Raw genomic sequence first — 26,054 nt, 5'->3', positions numbered from 1 at the left:
AGACCACACTCACGGCCCAACCACCCTCCAAAACGTGTTTCCGATATGAATGCTTTCAACATATTACCGGGATATTTCATTTTCTTGTTTCAAATGCAATTGAAATTTAATTAGCAAATGGAATCCACTCCTTGCTTAAAGTCAGGGCTTGTGATCCACACTGACTTTAAGCCAGCATCATGCTTCTCGCTCATATCATAATGCTGCCTTTTCTACTCAACTCCTCGTTACCCTAACGAGATTGAAGGACGCGCCCTGGTTCCCATAATAATATTATAAGGCTGATTGCTAAACGGTGCCTTGCGTTAACATTAAGGAAGGCATTTCTGAATTTGTTGATGCACTTACATGATGATGCGATAACTGTTGAAATGCAACTTCTTATTTTTTTAATGTATCTAATAATTCATTTGTCTTGATGATGTCTGTGTTGCCCGAACTGCGTTTACAAAGAGAGAGAAAATGTAATTAAAAATAATAATAATTTCTTACATTTTTAACTTAACTCGCGATTAAGCAAGCTGCTCATTTTGGTACCAGTTATTTCCAGTTTGACATTTGTCTGCCTGTTGATCTGAGCCAGTTTGTGCATTGTGTTGAATGCTGTGCAACAAATATGCAACCCCTTCCCTCGGACGCACACAGGCATAGCAACGCGCACGCACACACACACGCACACATACCACACACACACAGAAATACACACACACAAACACACACACACAGAAATACACACACACACACAAACACACGCGCACACACAGAAATACACATACGCAAACACACCCACACACACAGAAATACACACACACAAACACACACACACAGAAATACACATGCACAAACACAGAGACACACACAGAAATACACACACACAAACACACGCTGTGTGTTGTCACTCTGTCAGACTGCTACCTGTGCCCTGGTATTTGAACCACATTAGTGTTTTGGGTAACATCTCTTAACATCAGTGCCCTGTTTAAAATTAAACATGCCTCATAAATTCATCTCAAGTTTGCAGTTTCACAATAGGACTACCTGAGCTCAGGTAGGCCTACTGGTCAGTGGTTGATACTGGTGGATGTAAAGCAACGAATGCACAGGAACACGCTGACTGGACCAAGACAATACAACGATGACCCGCGTGTCTCCGGCCAGACGTCGTCGTTAGGCGTAATGTGGGGTTAAGTGCTCGTCAGTGAACCGTCACCCTCTCCAAGCAGGGGTCAATTGGATGGAGAGTGAATGAGAAGTTTGTCTCATTGGTTCGCTGTCATCTCATCCACCGCTTCCCCCGCCCGCCTCCCTGAGCTGAGGGAGACGTGTTCCCCTCCTTCACTATCCAATTAACATTTGCTCTGTGAAGCAAGTGTGTGTGGCCTTGTGTGAGTTGTTGTGTGGGTGTGTGGTGATGTAATGCTTTAAAAAAGACTCAAGGACTCTTTAATGAAGAATAAAGACGACTGCCATGTGGGCCAGATATATATAGAATATATATAAATGAATATATACAAATGACCGTAGTATATTAGTACACTAATAACCACTATCTGTCAATCAATAAAACCTGTCTATCTATGTGCTCATCTGTCTGTCTCTTCACCTATCCACTTCTGTCTATCTATCTGTCTGTGTGTCTGACCCTCTTTTAACCTCTATCGGTCTGATGAATCATTTTGATATATGTCTCTCTGCATGTTCTTCTTTCTGGTTGTCCGTCATTCTGTCCTTCTATCTCTATCCATTTGTCTGTGTGTCTGTCAATCTATTCACCTTTATCTGTCTTTATGTCTATCCATTCATTGTATCTATCTATCTATCTATCTATCTATCTGTCTATCTGTCTATCTGTCTATCTGTCTATCTATCTATCTATCTATCTATCTATCTATCTATCTATCTATCTATCTATCTATCTGTCTGTCTGTCTGTCTGTCTGTCTGTCTGTCTGTCTGTCTGTCTGTCTGTCTGTCTGTCTGTCTGTCTCTCTGTCTCTCTGTCTAGCTGGCTGTTTGTATATTCGTCTGTGTGTCCGTCCATCTGTCCGTCTGTCCATCTGTCCAACGAACAGACGGACAGACGGACAGATGGACAGACGGACAGATGGACAGACGGACCGATGGACAGATGGACAGACGGACAGACGGACAGACGGACCGATGGAGAGACGGACAGATGGACAGACGGACAGACGGACAGATGGACAGATGGACAGACGGACAGACGGACAGACGGACAGACGGACAGATGGACAGACGGACAGACGGACAGACCCGGAGGGCGCAGGTAATGGTTCTGTTGTGGAGCTTCACCTCGTGTCCCCCGGGAGGCGCTCTCACCTCAGATCAACCTGAGAGGAGGAAGAACGGGAGGGAGAGGGGGGGAGAGGGGGGGAGAGGTGGCAGGCGGGAGGGGAGGGGAGGGGGGGGGGAGCGGGCGTCACAAACAGGGAGAGATTAAAGTGAGAACCAAGTGGGACAACCTGTCAGGAAGGATCAGAGGACGTGATGGAGGGTTCCAGACAGAAAGAGAGAGAGGGGGAGAGGGGGAGAGGGTGGTAACAGAGAGAGAGGGACAGAGAGACGGAGAGGGAGAGAGGGTGGTAACAGAGAGAGAGGGACAGAGAGACGGAGAGGGAGAGAGGGTGGTAACAGAGAGAGAGGGGGAGAGAGGGTGGTAACAGAGAGAGAGGGGGAGAGAGGGTGGTAACAGAGAGAGAGGGAGAGAGAGAGCATGATGAGTAAACAGAGAGAGATGGAGAGGGAGGGAGAGCATGATAAACAGAGAGAGAGGGACAGAGAGAGAGGGAGAATGAAGAGAACTCAGAGGAAGCAGACAAGCTAGTTAGCCTGCTCTTCTTTCTCTATTCTCCCCTCGATGTAGGTACAGTAGGTAGGTAGTTCTGTAGTTAGGTAGGTACAGTAGATAGGTAGGTAGAGTTCAGTTAGTAGGTAGTTACAGTAGGCAGATAAGTAGACGTATGTTAGTGTGTCGGTACAGTAGGCAGGCAGGTAGGTAGGTAGGTAGGTAGGTAGGTAGGTAGGTAGGTAGGTAGTTCTGTAGTTGGGTAGCTAGGTACAGTAGGTCATTGGGTTGAGATTCCTTAAGGTATGTAGGTAGGACGTTCTCGGTTTTATGTCGGTAGGTTAAGTAGGTTAGACAGCTCGGTAGGTATTTTGAAGGTACTGATATATTGTTTCCATGTATGTTTTAATTTTCATAGGTTGAACAATATTCCACATTTTGTGACTGCCATCAAATGGCTATTGATAAGTACTGCAGTCAGAATACTGCACAATACACTGACAATACCATCTGTTATATTTGACCAATTACATTCAGTGTATTATTATGTTAATTAACAATGGGTGTATTTTGAGTTCATTAATATGTATAAAAGGTCCCAAAGGATTGACCTTGGTCTACCATTATAACACACTGATAACAGACTGAGAAGTCCCTCAGGGGTATTTATGGCCCAATTCACCTGGTATGAACCGCAACCTCCACAACACACATTAGCATCAGGCAAGGTCGGACGAGACGTAACGTGAGAACACAGCTAACATTATAAATACAACCACTCAAAGGAATACTACTCTTTAGACGGCGAGAGTTTAACACATGAGATCACTGTACCGGGGGCTCCATTGTCTGCTGAAACAGAGAGCCCTAATAAAACATTATGATGTCAACTGTCTGTACCCCACCCCCAGATCAGCCCCCATCCACCATCTCTGTCCTGGGATCAGAACCCCAGGCCCCAGGCCTTCCAGACCTCCACCCCTACTCATGTTCCAGGCAGCCTTGAGCTATTGTTGGCCTTGTGGGCATTGCCTCCATGCTTTAAATGACAAAGTGTGGGTGACAACATCCTGTCAACCCTCTGATATGCAAACACACAACACAAATACACACACACACACACACACACACACACACACACACACACACACACACACATACACACACACACACACACACACACACACACACACACACACACACACACAGATACACACACACAAACACACACACACACACACACACACACACACACACACACACACACACACACACACACACACACAGATACACAAATGCAAACACACACACAAACAGATGCAAGCATGCAAACACACATACACACACACACACACACACACATATACACAGACACTCATACACATGTACACACAAAGTTATACCTATGCACAAAAACAATCCTCACACACATAATCCTCTCTGGCACACACACACACACACACACCCACACATTCAGGGCAACAATGCCGGTGGCTTTTCCCATCAGCATTGGGAGGTCAGTAGTTATGATATCATAAGAGCACCGCTTAAAATACTGGGGGTGTGTCCCCAACCAGCCACTGCGCCCAAGCTGGCCCTCATCTTCTGAAGACAGACTCACTATTAACGTGATCCTACAATAATAGGGACCTTTCAAAATGTCTCATTACATACTTGCAAAGACAACTCAATGTCATGCCATGGTAGTGCATATAAATAGGGTAGATAAAAAGGGGACAGTGTTCTAAAGTTGTGATGAACCATGAAGCAGTAAAAAGCATTGATACAAAAACAGGAATTGACCACAGGAAACGATGGACGGAGTTTGAAGATGTATTCACCAATCAGCAAAGAGAATGAATAAAACCACATTGAACACCCTACTACATTTAAGAAAACCACAATGTTCTAAAGTTCTAATAAAACATTTGTTTCCAAATCGACTCAATTTGAAGAACAGGGAACGGTCTGTTGAGCACTCTGCTGCGCTATAGATAGATAGAACGGGGGGGTAGCACCTGTTGTAGCCCCTCCCCTCTTATCTTCTGACCTATCATCAGGTGAACTGATCAACCAATGAGTAAGACTTAAAGACAACATGAATTGAACATTTCTGTTTTTTCCCCTTGTTAGCAAATCCTTCACCTGTGCATCTATTCTCTCCCCTGCTGGGAGTCAGGCTTTTGTTAGTAGTTGGTAGGCTTGCCATTTGAACTAATATCACACATTTCCATTCCATTCCTCGTAAAGTCTGTAATAGCCTTATGTAACATCCTGACAGATTCAATCACATTTTTTGTGTCCCAAAAAGTCCTCATCAACATTTTTTACTTATTAAAGTTCAAAAGTACGCTACATATTTCACATAGACTTTAACAGAGACACACTCTGGTAGAAACAAAGGCACAACTGAAACCAGATAACTTTTGTTTATTTCTATTTACTTACGTCCTTCAGATGCACTAGTAACTACCCACACAATAATTCTGGAGATAAATAAAAGACGAGCAACTAAAGGGGGTTGGGGGTGGGGGAGCACTCCTGGATCTCAGTCCCTTCGGGTTTTCACAGAAAATGTCCGTCAACGCGATAAAAGCAGGGTTAACTGTCGGGTAAGCAATCACCTTATTTATTTATTGTTACTCTTTTTACCAAATTTTTCAAAGCTTTCAACCGTCTCTGGTTCCTGGATCCGGGGCCACTCACTGACCGCCGCCGGCCGCGTCGAACATCTTCTTACGACCCTCCATCCCGGACATGGCCTCCACGTTCTTACGCCAGTCGCTCACCTCAGACGTGAGCACCTGGAGGACCGGCGGGGAACGTCAGGGGAACAGCGGTCACACACACATCGTGAGGAAGACACTGTGACAGTGTGGTGACTGGGAGGAATTTGTCATTTCAGAACAGGTTATTTTAAACTAGATGCTTCAATGTGTTTTTTTTCATGCTCTCTTTTGTTATAAACGTTAATCAAACCAATTAAGATATGATAATACTTTATACCCAGATGGGAAACTCAGGAAAGGTTACTTCTACGGTCGTAAATAAGCGCTTCTCATGGTAAGTTTGAGACGAGGCCCGGTGGGAAGGCCCTGATGGTGTACCTTGTCTGTTTTGACGTCCTCCTTCTTCACAGACTTCAGGTTGGCCCTGAGGTCCATGGAGCCCTTGTGCTTGGAGCCCAGGAGGGCCCTCATCATCTCGTCTGCCGACACCCTCACCTTCCTCAGGGCCGGCTTCTTAAACTTCCCTCCCAGGTCCTGGACCTTCATCTTCAGTTCGCTGATCTGAAACCGGCAAGAATCTCATGGTTTTAATCTTTTTAATGATCTTTTGGCCTCAGAGAAACATTGATTTGGGATTTTAGCTCAGCTATGAAGCAAACGTTGGGATTGGAACAACAATTGAAGTGTCAATACGGTTGATCACCGATTCTGTCACTTACATCTTTGTTATGTTTGATCACTTTGTGCTCGCAGTCGTATCGCTCCTCATCCGCAAGGTCAATTTTTGAATGAAGCTCTTTGCATAGATTCTGGAAAGGAATAAATATTTGCATGTTAGGAAAGCAAAAGAAGTCTTTAAACCTATCTCCGTGTCCTGTATGAGTAAAACGTGTGTGTTTTCGTATAACTTGTTTATTTTCTGTTGTCTTCTGTCTCACTGTTCGCTACTGAAAAACCTGATTACCTTTGGGATGAATAAAGGTATCTTTCTATCCATCATTTATCCATCCATTCATAGATGGATGGATGATTTCAGTAATTCAAGAACGGATGGTATGACGGTTTTAATTTGTAGTGCGCTAGTTAAGCTCCACGTTAACTTGTCCTTTCACTCTGTTACCCACCTCAGCCCTAAAACGTCTTATTCTACGGCCGTGTTTGTTAGTTTCCTCCCCTTTGCGGTGTCTCTCTCCCCCCCAGGGGCGAGCTGCTCCACCAGCCTCGTGGTGGTCCAGCCCACCCCCCCGTGGTGGTCCAGCCCACCCCCCCGGGGTGGGGGCTAGGATCCCGGCCACTCACTTGTAGTTCCTCCATCTTCAGCCCGGACAGCTGCAGGGGGGGCAGCTTCTCCCCGAGGTAGCGCTCCTTCTCCTCCTCACGGTCCTGACGCTCACACTCCAACGCCTCACACGCTCTGGTGAGGAGCAGGATCTGGGGGAGGGGGAGGGGGGGGGAGGGGGAGGGAGGGAGGGGAAGGGGGAGGGAGGAGGAGGGGAGGGAGGAGGAGGGGGAGGGGAGGGAGGAGGGAGGGGGAGTGGGAGGGAGGGAGGAGGAGGGGGAGGGGCAGGAGGGAGAGGGGGAGGGAGGAGGAGGGGGAGGGGGAGGAGGGGAAGGGGGAGGGAGGAGGAGGGGGAGGGAAGAGGAGTGGGAGGGGGAGGGAGGAGGAGTGGGAGGAGGAGGAGGGGGAGGGAGGAGGAGTGGGAGGGAGGGAAGAGGAGGAGCAGGAGGGAGAGGGGGAGGGAGGAGGGGAGGAACGAAGAGTGAGAGGAAGGAGGGAGGAGGAGGGGGGGTGGCAGGAAGGAAGGGAAGAGTGAGAGGAAGGAGGGAGGAGGAGGGGGGGTGGGAGGAAGGAAGGGAAGAGTGAGAGGAAGGAGGGAGGAGGAGGGGGTGTGGGAGGAAGAGGAGGGGGGGTGGGAGGAAGAGGAGGTTCAGTGCAGAACAGAAACAATTGAGGAACAGGAAAGCCTCGTTAAGTCCAACTAATCATGGGACTAATGCAGCAGAGCTCTGGGGGAAAGAATCTGCACATCTTTGAAAAGCACTTGAGGGACTTTGAACAGACAGGAGACGAATGCAGTGAATTCAGAAACGATGCGGTGCTAATGAATAGAGAGAGGAGACGTCACTTACTTTGAGGGAGAGCTTGCGAGACGCTGAGATCTTCGACTTGGGCTGGAGACCAAGAAAACATCGATCAATGAATCACTGCAGTTTTTTAGTTTGCTAGAGTTAACTGTACGCATATGTTGGTCAACTCAAATAATAGAAACACATGTTTTTTACTTTTTTCTATTGTACATATACGTAAAGGCGCAATATACTGCTGTATTCAGGGTGCGTAAATTCATTATAATTATTGTTGTATGCATCATTTCTAACACGTTACACATCACTTACATTTATGATTGCTCTGAGACCTCTAAGAGCACCTGTGAAGGTTGTTCATGAATACATTCATATTTTTAGGTTAAAGTTCATGACCACTTGCTATAACCGGGTGGCATATTAATAATGATAAGATAGGACTTTATTAATAGCATTGCGTCAAGTGGAAAGCAGGCTGCCATGTCAGGGCCTGGCTGATAACAACCCATTACTCTGAGTGCCAGGCCCCTCACTCTCTCTGTCTCTCCCTCCCTGTCTCCCTGGATGTCTCTCTCTCACTCTGTCTCTCTCTCTGACAGATAGAGTGCCAGGCCCCTCACTCTCTCTGTCTCTCCCTCCCTGTCTCCCTGGATGTCTCTCTCTCACTCTGTCTCTCTCTCTGACAGATAGAGTGCCAGGCCCCTCACTCTCTCTGTCTCTCCCTCCCTGTCTCCCTGGATTTCTCTCTCTCACTCTGTCTCTCTCTCTGACAGATAGAGTGCCAGGCCTCACTCTCTCTCACTCTCTGTATCTAGCCCTCTCTCCCTCTGTCCCTCTGCCAAGCAACGATGGCAGGCCACACTGCCACTCTGTCTTTGTCTCTATCTGACCCTGTCTCTCTCGCCATCTATTTCTCTGTATATGTCTCTGTCTGTCTGTCTGTCTGTCTGTCTGTCTGTCTGTCTCTCTCCCCCTCACTCTCTCTCCTCTCCCCCCCCCCCCCCCTCTCTCTCTCTCTCTCTCTCTCTCTCTCTCTCTCTCTCTCTCTCTCTCTCTCTCTCTCTCTCTCTCTCTCTCTCTCTCTCTCTCTCTCTCTCTGTCTCTCTGCCATGTCCCCGTCCTGGTTTCCATTCTGATGAGCCATGCAGGGACCGGCTGTGCTGGTCTTAATGTGGGTTGGATTAGCATGGGGCCGACCGTTGGCCGCTCACCTTAACCACCAGCTTTGGATTCATTGTTCCGGTTGGCGGGGTGTCACTCTACGCCACATGGAGACACACACACACACACACACACACACAGACACACCTTCACCAAATGGCAGGTCTATTCTGTGCTTCAGTTGGATTACGAGGCAGCGATCACGTGGGATCAATACATTCAATAAATAACATCACAGATGAACTACGATAACTTCACACGACCTCAACCTCACAATGTCTTTCGAATCGAATCGATTAGCATCACTGCAGTTCTAGGACTACTAACTATTACTACTATTAACTTATTCCAACAAACATCATGAATACAAACACATGATGTGGGCCACACACACTCACTCCTCTCTTACCTCACTGTAAGTCCAGCGTTCAGGCCAAAGACGCATGAGGGGAGAAGGGAAACATTAGTGCATTAGAGCCTTTTGGAATGAGCAATATTTTTCCATCCCATAATTGTGCATCAATGTAACATGATCAAGTGGTGTAGCCTCGGACATCGTTTAACAGAGGGCTGGAACGTGTACGTAGGACTCGCTTCCCCTTTATAGAGGCCACTCTCAGCAGAAACAGTCGGTTAAACACTCTCAGATAGAAGAACCTAACAAGAGACCGAAATATCTTCCTAAACCTGCAATGTCATCGAGTCCCATGGAGCAGAACGCATTAACAGCATCCTGCGTCCACCAGCGTCGTCCTCAACGTCCTCAACATTAACCAGATAACAAATCCTCGAAACGAATAAACGTTTGAAACTGGAAACACGAAAAGGCCAACTTCTTTCGATTGTTAAACACATAGTCAGTCAAATATTAAAAGTCTATCGAAAACCAAATCCACTATGAACATTTTCTATTGCTCATTTCGATGGTATACATTTAACACTCAGTTACCTGTATTGGTCGGGTGTGAGCTGTCTAGTGAGTAGCCAAACAAAGGAGCAGACAGACAATGAGGGGTCTTATAGGGGGAGCCTGCGGGGGCTAGGGGGGGGGTGGGGGTGGTGGGTGGTGGGTGAGTGAGTGTGTGTGGAGGGGGGCAGTGTTGCATATATAGAGCCGGCAGGAGGAATGTGGTGGCAGGAAGCCCAGCTGGAAAGAGCATGTTCCCAGACACTGCTGGGACAACAGTCAGACACATTGTAATGGGGTAATAATAAATCGGTGGGGGCATTACTTAAATGGTATTGCCCCGTGTATCAGCTTCTGTTGCCATAGATAATCATACTGTCTTTGCCCCCCCCCCCCCCCCCCCCCCCTCTCCCAATTCTCTCTCTCCCTCTCATCACCTCTCCTCTCTCTGCCTCTCCTCTTCCTCTCCCCCCCTCTCATCTCCTCTCTCTCTGGCCCTCCATCAACCCCTCTCTCTCCCCTTTATCTGTCAACCCCCCCCCCCCCCCAGACCACAGCCCCTGGTGTCTGCGAGGATTATGAGAGACATTAGGATGTGTTCAGTGTGTCTTGATAACTCAACTTTTTAAGGATTTCTTGAGGCTCAGCCACCTATCCACAAACGCAGCCCGTTTCAATCTATGGTATTGATAGAGATATATATATATATATATATATATACAGCGCCACACTGGCTCTGTGAAATAGGGACAGTAGTAAAGTGATCCAAATGGCCCTGGAGATCTTCCTTTCCCAACGCATGTAGAGAAGCACAGAGGGCCCCGACACCGGGCACCGCGCCCCGACACCGGGCACTGCGCCCCGACACCGGGCACCGCGCAAATAAATAATTGTAACTCGAATCTTTGAATGCACAGGTGTTTTGGGTGCATCTTATAGCCTACTAAACATCCAACACATTTGTGACACAGGTAGTTTTCAATCCAAAGGGTTGGAAAGACGAATTCTTACATTCTTTCATAAATGTATTAATAAGATAGCCATATTCAATACACATTATTTAGTGTCACAAGCTCTATCTGTTGACACTGAGTCGCCATCATGCGGTTACTTTGCGTCCTTCATCAGTGTCCGCCAAACTCGATTGACGGCAAACTAATATCAGCGCTTAACATCCGTTTCCTTGACCCTAGAACACGTTTAAACGTAATCAAAAAAATATTTGAAAATGTGTCGCAATCACCGTTACCATCAGCAACCACAACAACGACGAACGCATCAGCATCGCGGTCCACCCGGTCAGAAGATCCGTTGAATTCAATTCAAATCCAAACGGCCAGATAGGGGCAGCATTGCACCGCATTTGCGGCGGATCTCGGCGGGAATCGAGCTGCAGGCTGCAGGCTTTCAGGAGCACAAAAGAAGCACTTTGTCTGTGAGAGGGAGGGTTTAGTCGGGGGAGGGGGTGTTGGGGAGCAGGCGGAGGAGGAGGAGGAGGAGGAGGAGAGAGTCCTAATATATTATGCCCAATGTACTTTCACGGCCCCCCAACATCCAGGAGCACAAATAAAGTGGAGTGGCGAGGAGTGATTGGTGGACTGGGTGAGCGGTGTGTTTCCGACGGCCGCGAAGAAAGCCATCCCTTTCGTATCCGGATTTGCATCGGGATGCTTAAACAGGGGCTGGGCGGTGTGCAATAGGTGCAGACCGATTTGTAACATTACAGTACCGGTGGTAGTGGTGGTGGTGGTGGTGGCGAGGTGTTGGAACAGGCAGAAATTGGGGGTGCACACCCAAATAGGAGAAGCGGTAACACGAGCAGCAGCCATCTCACCCAAGGTGGGGGAGCGGGACCCGTAATCATTCAAAAGGACGGACGAGAGCTACCGAGGATAAGCAGGACAGGGCCAGGGTATCCTATGTTTTTGGCGATCGCGGCTTGCGGGAACATACCATTCATAGCGCTCTCCTTTCTCCGTGATGATAATGGATGCCGTATACATTCCTTAACTATCAGCAGCACCGGTGCATCCCAGGAGAGAAAAATACAGCCTTGGAATTCAATTTAGCAATATCCCCGGTTATTTTGACACTTGATGGTGACTTTAATCCCTGCCTGTTTGACGTGGGGGAGGAGGCAGACGCACGCCATGTCAGTACGATGCTACCGGAGCAAACTCTCGGTGTGGGCCGCCCTGTGCGTGCTGGTGCTGTGCTGGTTCTACGTGTTCCCGGTATACCGACTGCCAAGCTACGAGGAGATCGTGGACGAGGTGTCGAGAAAGGGTCACGTCTGGCAGAAGAATGACACGGGGATCCACGTTTACAGGTAGGGCACGAAGAGGACTCGTCGCAGTGTTACGCACTGGTTCATTGGGCTACGCGCACTCCTAGTGGTACTCTGGAGGCAAGATGTATCGGGGATACGGGCGGGGGGTCCTGGTTGTTGTTGTCATATTGGTTATGGACAATTATAGCAAAGATAGTTACATTTGTATTAGCCTTAGGCCCACATCTTTTTTCGCTTATGATTTGCATTTAGAAGCCAACTCGTGTGTGCAATATGTTATCCCCTGAGCATGTTGACATGCTAACGCATGCCAGGCTGACGTTGAAGCAAGCCAATGTTCAGCCGACTTGTGGTTGATCGAATAATGGGGGGCTGATCGTTGGGTTTGATCGCGAGTTATAGCGCCCCCTATCGCCAAAGATCTGTTTTACTTTTTGGAGACCTGCTCAAGGGCGGTTTCTATGCGTGTACAAACTTCGACCACACACACACACACACACACACACACACACACACACACACACACACACACACACACACACACACACACACACACACACACACACACACACACACACACACACACACACACACACACACACACTCTCTCTCTTTCGGTAACCCTCCCATCCTCTCTGTATTTCTCCCTTGAAGGAAGCTGCTGAAGGAATGCTGCGACCCGTTGAGGATGTTCGCGGTGACCAAGGAGAACTCGCCCATGGGGAAGGTGCTGTGGTACGACGGAGAGCTGTACCACTCGCACACGGTCAGCAACGAGACCTTCCCGCTGTTTGTGCAGGTAGGCGGCCCTCGGCTACAGTTGAAGCTCTGAAAGTGCTTTGAATAACGGGCCCATCCCCCAGGCCAAGACCTCACACTCAAACGCACACTTCCCTATATTTGTATCCCCCTGGTCAACAGAATGTGACTGTTGTGTGAACCCACACAACATGACAGCTTCTATTTTCGTGCTTTATTTTCCCCCTGACAGCTTAGTTTTACTTCCCGGAAAGTTTCTAAATTAAGACAGAGAACACAATTGTTTTTCTAGAGCAGACTTTCTGTTGCTCTCCGGAGACACTCATTATTCAGGACTGCCACTCCCAGAACAATTACCAGCAGGACCAAAATAATTAGTATTAATACAATCATCTTATAATGCCGATAGAAAGAGACAGGCAGACATAAATTGGATGGATGGACGGACAGAGATAAATAGAGACAGACGTATTAGATGGGTATCTTTGTACTTTTTTCACATAATCCGGCAAATATGTTTGTATGTGTGTTGGTGTGTTTTTTCTTTTGTGGGGAGATTTGATCAGAGCAGATTACTTAAGCAACCGTCCATATGTTTGACTTGTGTGATTCTTTTGTTTTGGACGTAGGCTGTCATCGGTCAGAGAATGTTTAAAACGTGTTGAATGCTCCGTCGCTAATGACAGCGTAGGTTTGCATGTATCTCAAATCGCTCAGCCAAATGAATGGGTTATCGTTGATGACCCTATGGATTACCAATGGCTTTCATCAAAGGAAATCATTAGCTTGACAGTGTCACCATCTGCTGTGTGCTCTCGTTAGCCTAGTGCAGCCCCCTAGGTTGGACATGAGGTGGTGCGGTCTGTGGTTGGGAGGTACAGTTGGAAATCTGCCTGAGTCATTTGTGGTAGTGAATGTGCTATGACTTTGTGGCATGTACAAAGTCATACCACAGTATGACATTGTTGAAGCGTGTGTTTTCATGTGTGTGTGTTCGTGATGTGCTTGCCGTTGGCCCAAGACTTCTTAGTGTTACTTTCTCAACGACAATCTCTAAGGCCTTAAATAAACCTGAAGCCAGACCGAAACATGACTGTGTTTCTCGATGGATGGATAGAGATAATTAGACACATGCAATAGATAGGTCTAAGTACTTTTTTTACATAATCCGGCCAATATTATATTAATGTATAAACTGTGTGAGCTGTTTATACATTAATATCAGCTGGCCAGACAAATTGTTCTACAACATAATGTGCTTTAATGTCTTTGGTGAAGCATAACATTAGTGTTTCCCACAGACCAAGGACCAATGTGTGGTGCGCGGGGGGGGGCACTCACTGACGGCACGGCCACGCGGCCGTCAGTGAGTGTGCATGTAACTCCGCGTTTACATGCGGACACATCTGATTCGCATAGATGTGGAAGAACAGCTCAATCGGAATAGAAAAGTATCATATACATACGCCTCAATCGGTTCGGAATAGAATTCTATGCGGAATAGAATAGGTGGTATAGTCCGCTATAAATACTTATTCCGATTAGTTTGGGGTTTAACTTGGAGCAGCTGCAGTAGTTCGCAATTGGTCCACTCCGTCTGTACTTTAATGCACACCGAACTTTACCGCTGTCAAGGAAAGTGGATTTATTTCCTGATTCACGTCTTTGTTATTACCACTCCGTAGTAGTTTCAGTAGTCCGGTAACTTATCAACCCCAGCGTGTCCGGTTGCTAAGCGACGGGTGACATCGGTGGGTTCATGTGTTAGCATTGTCGCTCCGTGTGTGTGTGTGTGTGTGTGTGTGTGTGTGTGTGTGTGTGTGTGTGTGTGTGTGTGTGTGTGTGTGTGTGTGTGTGTGTGTGTGTGTGTGTGTGTGTGTGTGTGTGTGTGTGAGAATGACAGGGAGAACGAGTGCTATGCGGAGTTGAATGGACGGAACGATTTTTAGATTTCCAAATCGCGTTATTAAAAAAAAAAAAAAAGACAATCAATTCGTGGCGCTCGATGTTGATTCTGTGGCGCCGCGCCACACAATGGTCTATGTATGGGAAACACTGCCAATAAGAACAAAAAGACTCTGATGATGTGATGTATGGATAGACCTCAACCCGGGGGCTGGTACATCTGATCTCTTTCCTCTGGCCGCTGTCTATCTCTGCCCGGAGCTGACCTCGGCTCATGTCCTTTCTGCCGCGTTACTCAGCGTTGTTATCAGGGCATGTCCTGTGGAGGAGCACAGACCTCCGGGGGTCAGAGAGGCCATCCTTCCTATGGAAATGGTTTTGTAATAACACCTTTGCATGCGTCAGAATGCCAAGAGGAGAATGTCCAACGACTGAGTCTCCGACCAGTACGGATGTCTGGAGGTCTACAAGAAATCCAACTCATTTAAAGTATTAAGTTGCTAACTACTTACACGCAAGGGCCCCCTGGGTTGAGTTGACCCTGTAACTCCTCCTGTGAACCCCCCCCCCTGTCCTCTGATGTGAGGGGCGTCCTGACAGCAACACTGAGACCCCCACCTTCTCTGCAGGAGCCCCCCCTGCGCCGGCCTCTGAAGAGGTGTGTTGTGGTGGGCAACGGGGGAGTCCTCAGACACAGCGGCTGTGGACCGGAGATTGACAACGCTGACTTTGTCATGCGGTAAGGCACAGGAAAACCTTTTTATTTTTAACCTTTATTTTTCCAGGTCAAAGCATTTACTCCGTGCCCCATTGGTTTAGCCGTGACCGTTTTGAGGCTGTCGTACTTAATTGCAACAACTCATTCAACCCTTTATTGCTTTTGAATGAAATAAAAAAGTCAAACAGACCGTCAGCACAGTTAAAGCCAGTTTGACATCTCGTCAAACTGGCTTATCAACAGTTGACGGACGCAAGAGGTAGGGGCCTTCTAAACCCGCTCTGACCCAGTTACAGTCTATATGTGTATCTGTACTGCAGGTGTAACCTCCAACCTGATCCAGTATTCAGTCTATATGTTTATCTGTACTGCAGGTGTAACCTCCAACCTGATCCAGTATTCAGTCTATATGTGTATCTATCTAATAATAAATAATAATAATACATTTAATTTAGAGGCGCCTTTCAAGACACCCAAGGTCACCTTACAGAGCATATAGTCATCTTACATTTTTTTAAAAAACAAGATATTGTGTAAAAATAAATAAACATAAGCAATAAGAAATAAATAAAACAAAAACAAGACAAAACAAAACAAAACAAAAAAAAAAAAATCAAAACAGTGATCAGTTAGACGTTGTGTGCGAGTTTGAACAGGTGAGTTTTGAGTTGTGACTTGAAGGTTGTAATGGTGTCTGATTGTTTTATTTGTGGGGGGAGGGAGTTCCAGAGCCTGGGTGCTGAACAGCTGAATGACCGGGCACCCATTGTAGTGAGTCGTGATGTGGGGATACATAGTAGTCCAGCAGAGGTTGAGCGGAGGGAGCGGGAGGGAGTGTATTCTTGGAGGAGGTCGCAGAGATAACTGGGGGCTAGGTTGTGGAGAGCTTTGTAGGTGAGGAGTAGGGTTTTGTATTGGATACGGTAGTGTACTGGGAGCCAGTGAAGTTGAATGAGGACTGGGGTGATGTGGTCAGATGATTTGGTGCGGGTGATGATCCGGGCGGCTGAGTTCTGAATGATCTGCAGTCTGTTGATGAGTTTGGTGGGGAGTCCGGTGAGGAGGGCGTTGCAGTAGTCTATGCGTGATGTGACAAATGAGTGAACTAGGATTTCAGTGCTGGATTGGGTCAGTGATGGGCAGAGTCTGGCGATGTTGCGGAGGTGGAAGAATGCAGTCCGGGTGATGTTGTGAATATGGGGTGCGAATGAGAGGGTGTTGTCCAGGATGACGCCGAGGCTCTTTACTTTGGAGGAGAAGGGTACAATCCATCGATAATTATGAGTGGAGCTGGGGTGTGTTGTGATTTAGTGAGGGTGGATTTGGATCCGATGAGCAGGGCCTCGGTCTTGTTTCCATTGAGTTTCAGGAAGTTCCTGCTCAACCAGCTCCGGATCTCTTCCAGGATCTGTACTGCAGGTATAACCTAGGGCTTGGCAATAACTCGATTACGATTATTAATCGCGATAAAACTCACGTTGATTACGACGATAAGCATTAGACATAAATGCTTGACATAAAATAAATAAATAAAATAAATAAATAAATAAAATCAGTTCTGATATGGATTTACCTAACTGCCAATCAGGTTATATACAGCCAATCAATAGTCAGATCGCAGTTTTGCAGTGGTCTGTAGTTTGTACAAGCCCATTTCCTGGGTCGTGTTTGAGCTTCCGTTCCAGCTCTGCGGTAAGGAGAGACGAGAGGAGAGGAGCGTTTTGCGACAGAATAAAAATGAGTGGAACAACGGAGGGTGAAGTAGTCGATAAAAAAGGTTACAAGACGTCCATTATATGGAAGTGGTTTGGCTATGTCAAAGCTGATGAAGCACAGGATGTAAATTAGGCAGTCGGTCGGTGCCAGCACGATAGGGAAACACAACTAATTAATTTCAACACCTGAAAACATCCCATCCCAGCGACTACACAGAAAGTATGAAAATGCGCGCAGCAACAAGTTTTGCCCGCCGTCCTACCGCAGCTGTCTTTAGCGCGAGCGGGGCTGTTCCAGAACAGCAGTCTATCCTGTCGTCTTTTGCGGCAGTTGTACCGTATGATAAACAGAAGATGTTTTCTGAAGCCATAAATGTGATTAAATGTTCCATGGCTTTCTTCAGGCTTCAGCAGTATCAAATTATATATCACACACACACACAGTCTATCAACAAACAACAAGGTAAAAATATGCAACAACCTGGTTTGTGGCGCAAGTGGTTACTGAAACGTCAAAATAGCACCAGGGAACGTTTGAGCCAGAACACGCCTCCTCCTTTCGCCGAGCCGCCCCTTGGGGCGCAAGATCATTCCCTAATTTACCGACGCGTGGCGCAGGAGGTAAAGGAACGCTCTGCGCCAGTTGCAATCTCGCAACGACGCATGCGCCACTGAGAAAATCAATGGTGCCGGATGCAAGATGGGGCCCTATATGTTTATCTGTACTGCAGGTGTAACCTCCAACCTGATCCTGTATTGAGGCTATATGTCTATCTGTACTGCAGGTGTAACCTCCAACCTGATCCTGTATTCAGGCTATATGTTTATCTGTACTGCAGGTGTAACCTCCCTCCACTCTCTAAGAAGTACACGGAGGACGTGGGCATTCGAACGCACCTGGTCACTGCCAACCCCAGCATCATAGAGAAAAGGTAAGACAGAAATACATTCATGTATAAAAACGCACAGGTGCTTATGTCATCTTAGCCTGTCCATTCCCAACCCAACGAGTGTCGAGGAAAGTTAAACCGACCCTCTAGCTAAATCCTGCACAGTACTGTCATCTGTCTGGCTGTCTCTATATCGCTGTCACCCTCTCTCTCTCCCCCTTCTCCCCACCCTCTCTCTCTCCCCCATCCTCTTTGTCTCTCTCCCTCCCCCTCTCCCTCTCTCTCACACTTTCTCTCTCTCCCTTCCCCTCTTCCCCCGTCTCTCTCACTCTGTCTCTCTCCTTCCCCCTCCTCCCATCTCTATCTCCCCCCGTCTCTCCCACTCTGTCTCCCCCCTCTCCCCCCAGGTTCCAGGGGCTCCAGTGGTCGCGCCGGGCCTTCGTCGACAGCATGCGGGCGTACGGCTCCAGCTACGTTTACATGCCGGCCTTCTCCATGCGGCCGGGCACGGAGCCGTCGCTGCGCGCCTACCACGCGCTGGCCGACGCCTCTTCCAACCTCACCATGCTCTTCGCCAACCCCGACTTCCTGCGCAGCGTGGGCGCCTTCTGGAAGGGCCGGGGCGTCCACGCGCGGCGCCTCTCCACGGGGCTGTTCCTGGTCAGCCTCGCGCTGGGCGTGTGCGAGGAGGTGACGACCTACGGCTTCTGGCCCTTCGACACGGCGCCGGGCCCCCCCCAGAGCCCCGTCAGCCACCACTACTACGACAACATCCTGCCCTACAAGTGGTTCCACGCCATGCCCGAGGAGTTCCTGCAGCTGTGGCGCCTGCACACCAGCGGCACGCTGCGCATGCACGTGGGGGCGTGCCCGCCGCGGGGGGGGGGGCCCGGGGGGGTAGGGGGCCGCTCAGAGCCAGGACCTGTGGGGGGGGGGGGGGGGGGGGGACACAACACACACACACACACACACACTGGCTCTCCCACACATGCATGGTCGTGTGAACGAACATACGCACTCACACACACAGAAGAAATCGGCTCCAATGCATTCAAATACATACACATGCACATGCACATGCACAGTAAAAGAACCCGTGACGTGAACCTGCCCCACTCCTTATGGCTGATGGAATGCAGGAATGCGGCTCCAACACGTATGTTGGGTTACTGACTGACTTTTGGTGTGTCCATACCGTACATGTGTGTGTATTTGTACGACAATATACGACATGAATTGTATGTTTGTGCGGGTGCTTGCATGTGTGCATGGGTGTGTGTGTGTGTGTTAGTGTGCGCGTGTGTATGTGTCAGTGTGTGTATGTGGGCTAATGTGTTGGGGCTCTAAAAGGTATGGGGGGGGGGGGGGGGGGTCCTGGATGAATGAGGGGGAGGGGGAGGGGAACGAATATGTGGTGTGCACAAACTACAGAAGTGACTGAAAACTAGGACCCCCCCCTCCCCTCAAACCCATAATCTTCCAGCGACAGAGCGATCAGGGGGGACCCAGCCCCTTGATAAAGCCCTGTAGCACCCATACGGTGGGACATGCTGGAAATGTAGATAAAAGAGGTTAAACGCCTTGGTTCTATAGACGGTGAGACGGCCACACGTACATGTACAGTCAGAAGCATGCACAGAGCCACACTGAAGTACCGCCAGCTATGGGACAACCCAGCCCCAGCCACCATACTGATTCCCTTTTAATTGTACGACTAACAAAGACACTCGATTTAGAAGTGCCCCAAAGCAGGGAGCCCGTAGCCGTTCACTCGGGGAGGGGGGAGGGATGGGTGTGGGGGGGGGGGGGGGGGGGGGGGGGGGGGGGAGGGAGTGTTCCTTTGTTTGATTGAACTACCTTTACCAAGTGCCAAGGCGAGCGTAAACGGGACCTCTTTGATACAATACTGCCGCCCACGTCGCTGGGGTGGGCGGACGTCCGCAAGGAGACCGCTGGGGAAGAAGACCACCCAGGACAGCAGAAAGAGGAACAACATGTGGAAGGACAATGGAAGGACTCTGGACCAAGTGGCGCCACTCTTTTTTAAACGAGTCACAGTGGAAGTCTTTCTCCTGACGCTAGGTGCTGGACGCCGTCGAAGACTGTCGTCGTTCCGAGACGTCTTTTTTCTTGAGCCTCGAGGCAGAGCCCGTTCTGTGTCTCCTTTCGCTGCTTCGTCTCCTCACCAACGGGATCTGGGGACATCGTGGGGATCTTTGGAGCATTGGGAGGTTCTGGTGTTTTTTCTACCGGCCGGTGTCCACCGTTAGAGAGCCTACTCTCTGGGATGTTTGGCTCCCAGAGAGTAAGGACCTCGGCAGAAGTGGGGGCTGAATGTGACGGTGCCATGTTCTTAAAGCCCGCTGCACTGAGCGGATTGAGTGGCAACACGCATGGTCGTGTACAGGACCCCACCGTAGGTTCCAGACATGTTAAAAGGTAATTTGGCTGATTATACCTATTTTCTCTCCGTCTCTCTTTAAAAAAAAGGGTTTGTGCCTTTATGAAAGCAGGCAAAAAAGAACAATATAAAATAGGGAAGCCTTTTTTTCTTTTGACATGGAGTACTTTTTATCTGCAGCTGAATGTGTGGCAGCTTACTTAAAGGAGAAGTTTAAGGCCCAGCCCAAACCTCCACCTGACATAAGCTACGTTAGCAGTACAGTAGAGTAACCAGGACCAATGACCACTTTACCTACCTAGTATTTTGTTACTCCATATTTCCTTTGCACTTTTTACATCTACCCAGTTTTGTGAATGCAGGTGGTCTGACCTGTATATTGTGAAAGTGTGTTTTGGTTGTGTACATTTGTACTGTACTTTTTAAAACTTGTTCTTTGGACTCATGTTGGAACCACCTACCCAGTGTCCAGTAAGTGTTTTTATTTTATCTGTTGTGTATAAATAAATGCATGTTATATTTTGAGAAGCTATGATTTAATTGAAAGATGCTAACTCCAATATAATGTCCTCCCGCGTCCTCTGGCTCAGGCGTGTCTGCTGATCAGCGCACGTCCTGATCTCATTTAAAACCAGTCTGGATTCTGTTATTTAAACAATGAATTAAATTGTGTCATTTTTGACCTTTCGTTCTTAACTGGCATTGCTGTTTTTTGTTTTTTTTGAGCAACCAAACTTCTGTTCCCATACAGGGATGTTAAACGGGATTGAAAACATTCTGAGTTAATGTAAATAATATCCCATGCATTTGCAGAAATCATTTTGAAATACCAAATGGCATCATCAACATCAGCTTACGGCTATAGTAAGGAAAGCATATCCTCTCTGAAAATAGTCGTGGTATATATATAAAAAAAATAGTTTGTCTAATTACGGCACTAGCTCAATATTACCAACTCATTTTTCCTTTAAAAAAGTATAATCACACATACATCAGACTCAAACTGATAAGTGGGGGCCATCAAGGCTAAAATTTGTATGTCTTTATAAACAATAAAATAAATTCAAATGATAGATTTGTGTTTGTAGGTCTCACTTGCCTTGTTTTATTAGGTACTCAGAGTATCTGTGGATACATATTGTTTGTGTGAGGTTTATTTTCTCTTACCCTGACAACTATAAATAGAAAGGGTTAAAAGGCGCTCGATTGTAAAGATGTTCAGTATTTTGTTTGGTTGTGACGAGATCAACCATGTCCGAGCATGTCCATGAGCAGAAAAGTACACAAGGTCGAGGAAAAAAAGGGAATTTTGCATTTAAATCCGTCCGTTTCATGTGGCTTCTGCATAAACTGTTCATGTGAAAGAATAACAAAACAAAACGAAAAATCAACCGCATCCGTATTACAAGCGAAGTATCAGTATTAAAATGCTAACACATTTTTAACGCATCCTGAGTGAGTTTTCTTTCCGGACGGCCGGTTACTGATGGTTGTACAGTAGACCTGTTATAGCCTGCTGATATGTATCACCTCCGGTATTGGCTTGGAGATCGGAATGCATCATGGGACGTTTTGTTGGCAAAACTCCATAGTGAGGACTAATTCACCTAGTTAAACCATAACCTTAGCTAATGACAGCCTGCAGAGAGTGCAGTTTAGTAAATACACAACAGATGGTTTACGACAGTTAGATGTTGTTGATGATTGATTGTGGTTACTGGTCTCTCGCTCTCTCATCATAAACATACACAAGAAAAAATCTAGTCTCTTCAAGGCCTCATAAAGTAGCCTCACATCTTAACTTCTGCTGATCTTTGCACTGTGTAGGTCCTCAAACAAAACCTTTTCCTTCTCCAAACACAAACATTGAGGTGGGGAAGAGAGCGATAGATGAAGAGAGAGAGAGATGGAGGAAGAGAGAGACGGAGAGAGGTCGATGGAGGGAGAGAGCTAGGCAGATGGAGGCATTGAGGGAGTGTTCCATCGACTCCTGCTGCTGATCTGAAACCCTTCTGGTGGATCTGTTCATGAGGTCTGATTGTATTGTTCGAGTGGGAGCACATTTGACTCCTACGTGTCGGACAATTACAGCCTTGGATAAATAAACAGTGCAGGACGCGTAGAGCAGCCCTGCTTCAGGACTCCGGCCAGGGCTCTTTAAGGTTCCACGTTCACGCAACGCAAGGGGGTTAAACCGATTCATCCACCTCTCTCACAGCGCTTCCTCTACGGACCAAACGTGTGGCGGAGGGGGTCGTTATGATGCACAGGGGACGTTTGAAGCCGGGCCAAACGACGGGATTGTGTCGCTGTAGGCGACAGGACCAGCTGGATAGGCTAAACATTGTTATGGTACAGGACAGGAGCGCCATGTAATCCTCTAACCATGATGAAGGTGGACCGCTGGTCGTTTAGAGGAGACTGCGTTGCTCGATCTGTGTCGAACTCTGCTTGTGTACTCCTTTATCTGCTGCGGACGTTGCTAGGCTAACTGCTGGCGCTAATCAACACAATATGCGCTGGGTTTTCCCTGCCCTTGAGCGTACCGAGTCTGGTTGGAGGCATAAACATCTTCTCCTTTGATAAGAGCTTTCTGTGCACATTTCAACACACACACACACACACACACACACACACACACACACACACACACACACACACACACACACACACACACACACACACAGTGCTCTTATTATGCATACGGCTCTCTCTCTCTCTCTCTCTCTCTCTCTCTCTCTCTCTCTCTCTCTCTCTCTCTCTCTCTCTCTCTCTCTCTCTCTCTCTCTCTCTCTCTCTCTCTCTCTCTCTCTCTCTCTCTCTCTCTCTCTCTCTCTCTCTCCCATCACACAGCATGAGACCAAGCTGTGATTTTTCTAACCTTTCTTTGGTTCTCTTTCTCTTTTCCGCACACTTTTTTATTCTTAGAAAAGAAAAAAGAGTTGGGGAGTGTATGGGTCCCTCTTTGCATTTTGGGGATTTACTCTGTGTGTGTGTGTGTGTGTGTGTGTGTGTGTGTGTGTGTGTGTGTGTGTGTGTGTGTGTGTGTGTGTGTGTGCGCCTCTCTTTCTCTCTCTCTCTCGCCTGAGCCTCTTTAAGCTAACAGACACAGCAGGCCAACACATAATTACACATGGTTCTTCTACCATCTACAATCAACCATAGTGCTCTTATTATAGTGCTCTGCTCTCTCTCTCTCTCTCTCTCTCTCTCTCTCTCTCTCTCTCTCTCTCTCTCTCTCTCTCTCTCTCTCTCTCTCTCTCTCTCTCTTTATACTACTATCACTATATATTCTCTGAGACACACACACCCAAAGAGGTGCATTGTCGCGTTGAAGCAGATGTGTGCAAATGCTAATTGCATTTGCACACAAGTTGGGAACAAGAGCACAGTGGCTGCTGGGGAAAAACAAAAACATGTTTACCCACAGGCTCCCATGCTCTCACGCAATTAGGAGGAGGACAAAAGGATAGGAGGAGAGGGGAAGCAGGGAAGAGGGCGGGCAAAGAGGAACGAAGAGTCTGGGACCATTGCTGTGTTCCAATATCCATACTATCCGTACTTACTATACTTAGTTTAAGTCAAACTCAATTTTCATTTCACTTCAGTAGTCAGTCTGGTCTGGTTCATATTCATGGGTTCCTTGGAAGCCAGATTTTTGGCGGTCCAATCAGCGAACAGAGGGAGTGGCTGAGAACGATGACGTAGAGGTCACGCGCCAGTTTCAGTTGTAGACAGACAATTGAGAAGGATACGAGAGGAGCTATTCGGTCTGTTGTGGGATCGCTGCCGAATATCAATCAATTAAAGCCGGAGCAAGAACAAGCTCTGCTGAGTCTTGTTGGTGGCCATGATGTTGTGACGCTTCTCCCCGGTCACCGCAACGTGGTTTCCGGCCGGTCCCGTCGCATGACATACGTCACGACCAAACGCTATGCGATTGGTTATGGCAGATCCAGAGTGGCACTGGGCAGATCCAATCATTTTAAAACTTCAACAGACACCCGCCTCCAAGTGAGTGAACGTTTGTCAATTGGGCAGTTCCGGGGCGAAAATAAGTGTACTGAAAGGACCCGGATGGTGTACTAAAAACAGTCAAACCGGAAGTCTTGATCGATGTACACTTTTCGTACTCAACGGCAGCCATCTTAGCTACGTAGTGGAAGAGGCGGAGCCAGGCTGAGCCAACGTCGGCCCATTTTCCACATAGTCTGCATTTATTTATAATTTTGTAGTTTTTATAGCTTTTATAGCTTTTTTAGCTGATAGGCGTGAAGAGTTCAACATTCAATGCGGGACGTTTATTGCCGGGTCGCGATCGTCATTTATAGAGTAATTTATATTTGTTTGGAACAACACTGACATTGGACAATCAGAGTGCTTAGTGAGTGCGGATAGTGTACTACGTTTAAGCGTACTCATGAAAATATGGATACTGGAACACAGCACATGTTTAAGTGCTGTGTAAGAGAGTCTTAAGTGCTTAAGCTAAGCTAGACACTGAAATGGGGAAAAGGAGGAAGAGGAGAGAGAGTGAGACAGGGAGCAGAAGGGGGAGAGGAGATGGGCAGGTCTAAGTAGATTGTGGTCTGACCTTTCCTGGGGTAAAAATCAATCTAGTTAAAAGCATTTGTAAAAAGCAGATGGATGCAAACCTGCTGCTTTGGAATCTTCCAATGAGGAACCTGTCTCTATTATGTTTAATCAATGCACCGCTAATCTAATGACATCTGTTTCGGAGGGTAGAGAGAGAAAATGTTGTGGCAAAAGACAGGGAAAGGGAAATAAATGGAGAGAGAGGGAGGCATGTGGAGAAGAAAACCATAAAATAAATTTGAATTCAGATTGCTACAATTATTTTCATTAGGAAATATAATGATGTGGATGTGTACTATATGAATGTCCAACGTTATATGACGATCTATGCAAATTATTTACATTAATTATAATATAATTATGCATATTTATATATAAGTATTTATTTATTTACTAGCTTGGAATGTCGTTATTATACATGGAAAATTATAAAACAAGAAAGAAAACAGTGTCTGGTAAAATAAAGGTTTATTTAAAGAAATGCTGTAGTGAGCAAAATCTATATGGGTTGGGTTGTCTCCATGGCCTAGAACAGGCTGGTCCCCTCCGATGTTCCGCCAGCCTAACCTTTTCCATCCCACACTTACCTTTTCAAAGAGCCGCCTTAGCACCATCTGTTTTGTAGTGTAAATAATTAACCTTCAATATTTATCCTGGTCTCTTTTCACCGTTTGATAAGGGATAATCAGCGAGAGGCTGGGCAATAAACAGTTTCATATGCCCGGCTCGTGGACGGCTTACCGTAACCTTCCACGAGCCGGGCATATCAAACTGTTTATTGCCCTGCCTCTCGGGGATTATCCCGTTAAGGTCTGGGGAACGGCTTCCATGGGCCTCGTCTTCTGCTTTTGTCCTTCCGTCGTCCCCGTCGCTCTTTAACCAGTCCTCAGATGTCATCCCTACTGCAAATACACTAAAATTGGCAATGAATTCATCCTTTTTTTAAACGCTATAATATTTAGAACTGCAGTGAATGTTAGCTCAGCTGTAGCGAATTAGTTTCTATAGCACACAAGGCTGCATCTGATCACTAGTTTAATAACGTAGCTGCCACATTGTATCTCGCTTGCGAAATATGTATACACTGATCCTC

General features: G+C 47.3%; 2 protein-coding genes across 2 annotated transcripts; one reads left to right on the top strand and one right to left on the bottom strand.

The window, feature by feature from the left end:
- Positions 1-4,622: 4,622 nt before the first annotated feature.
- Positions 4,623-9,788, bottom strand: tnni1d (troponin I, skeletal, slow d). Its single transcript, XM_030341835.1, has 8 exons — positions 9,730-9,788; positions 9,190-9,193; positions 8,831-8,878; positions 7,665-7,706; positions 6,834-6,965; positions 6,254-6,343; positions 5,913-6,095; positions 4,623-5,609 (listed from the first exon to the last, which is right to left on the bottom strand). Exons 3-8 carry the CDS (start codon positions 8,852-8,854, stop codon positions 5,508-5,510), a joined length of 573 nt encoding a protein of 190 aa, XP_030197695.1. The 5' UTR covers positions 8,855-8,878; positions 9,190-9,193; positions 9,730-9,788; the 3' UTR covers positions 4,623-5,507.
- A 1,359-nt stretch (positions 9,789-11,147) lies between these two features.
- st8sia1 (ST8 alpha-N-acetyl-neuraminide alpha-2,8-sialyltransferase 1) lies at positions 11,148-19,771 on the top strand. Its single transcript, XM_030341834.1, has 5 exons — positions 11,148-12,016; positions 12,632-12,776; positions 15,271-15,380; positions 17,914-18,006; positions 18,372-19,771. The coding sequence occupies exons 1-5, from the start codon at positions 11,784-11,786 to the stop codon at positions 19,135-19,137; spliced, it is 1,347 nt and encodes a 448-aa protein (XP_030197694.1). The 5' UTR covers positions 11,148-11,783; the 3' UTR covers positions 19,138-19,771.
- The last annotated feature ends 6,283 nt before the right edge of the window (positions 19,772-26,054 follow it).

This window comes from Gadus morhua, chromosome 19, assembly GCF_902167405.1.
Source record: "Gadus morhua chromosome 19, gadMor3.0, whole genome shotgun sequence".
Classification (NCBI taxonomy): Eukaryota; Metazoa; Chordata; class Actinopteri; order Gadiformes; family Gadidae; genus Gadus; species Gadus morhua.
The sequence above is the reverse complement of the archived record's forward strand: the minus strand, read 5'-3'. Positions and strand labels throughout refer to the sequence as shown.

Coding starts and splice junctions, on each gene's coding strand:
- tnni1d (XM_030341835.1), bottom strand. CDS start 8,854: ATGAATCCAAAGCTGGTGGTTAAG. Junction 7,707..8,830: donor ATCCAAAGCTGGTGGTTAAG/GTGAGCGGCCAA, acceptor CTTGGTCTCCAG/CCCAAGTCGAAGATCTCAGC. Junction 6,344..6,833: donor TGAAGATGGAGGAACTACAA/GTGAGTGGCCGG, acceptor ATTCCTTTCCAG/AATCTATGCAAAGAGCTTCA.
- st8sia1 (XM_030341834.1), top strand. CDS start 11,784: ATGGTGACTTTAATCCCTGCCTGTTTGACGTGGGGGAGGAGGCAGACG. Junction 12,017..12,631: donor ACGGGGATCCACGTTTACAG/GTAGGGCACGAA, acceptor TCTCCCTTGAAG/GAAGCTGCTGAAGGAATGCT. Junction 15,381..17,913: donor AACGCTGACTTTGTCATGCG/GTAAGGCACAGG, acceptor TCTGTACTGCAG/GTGTAACCTCCCTCCACTCT.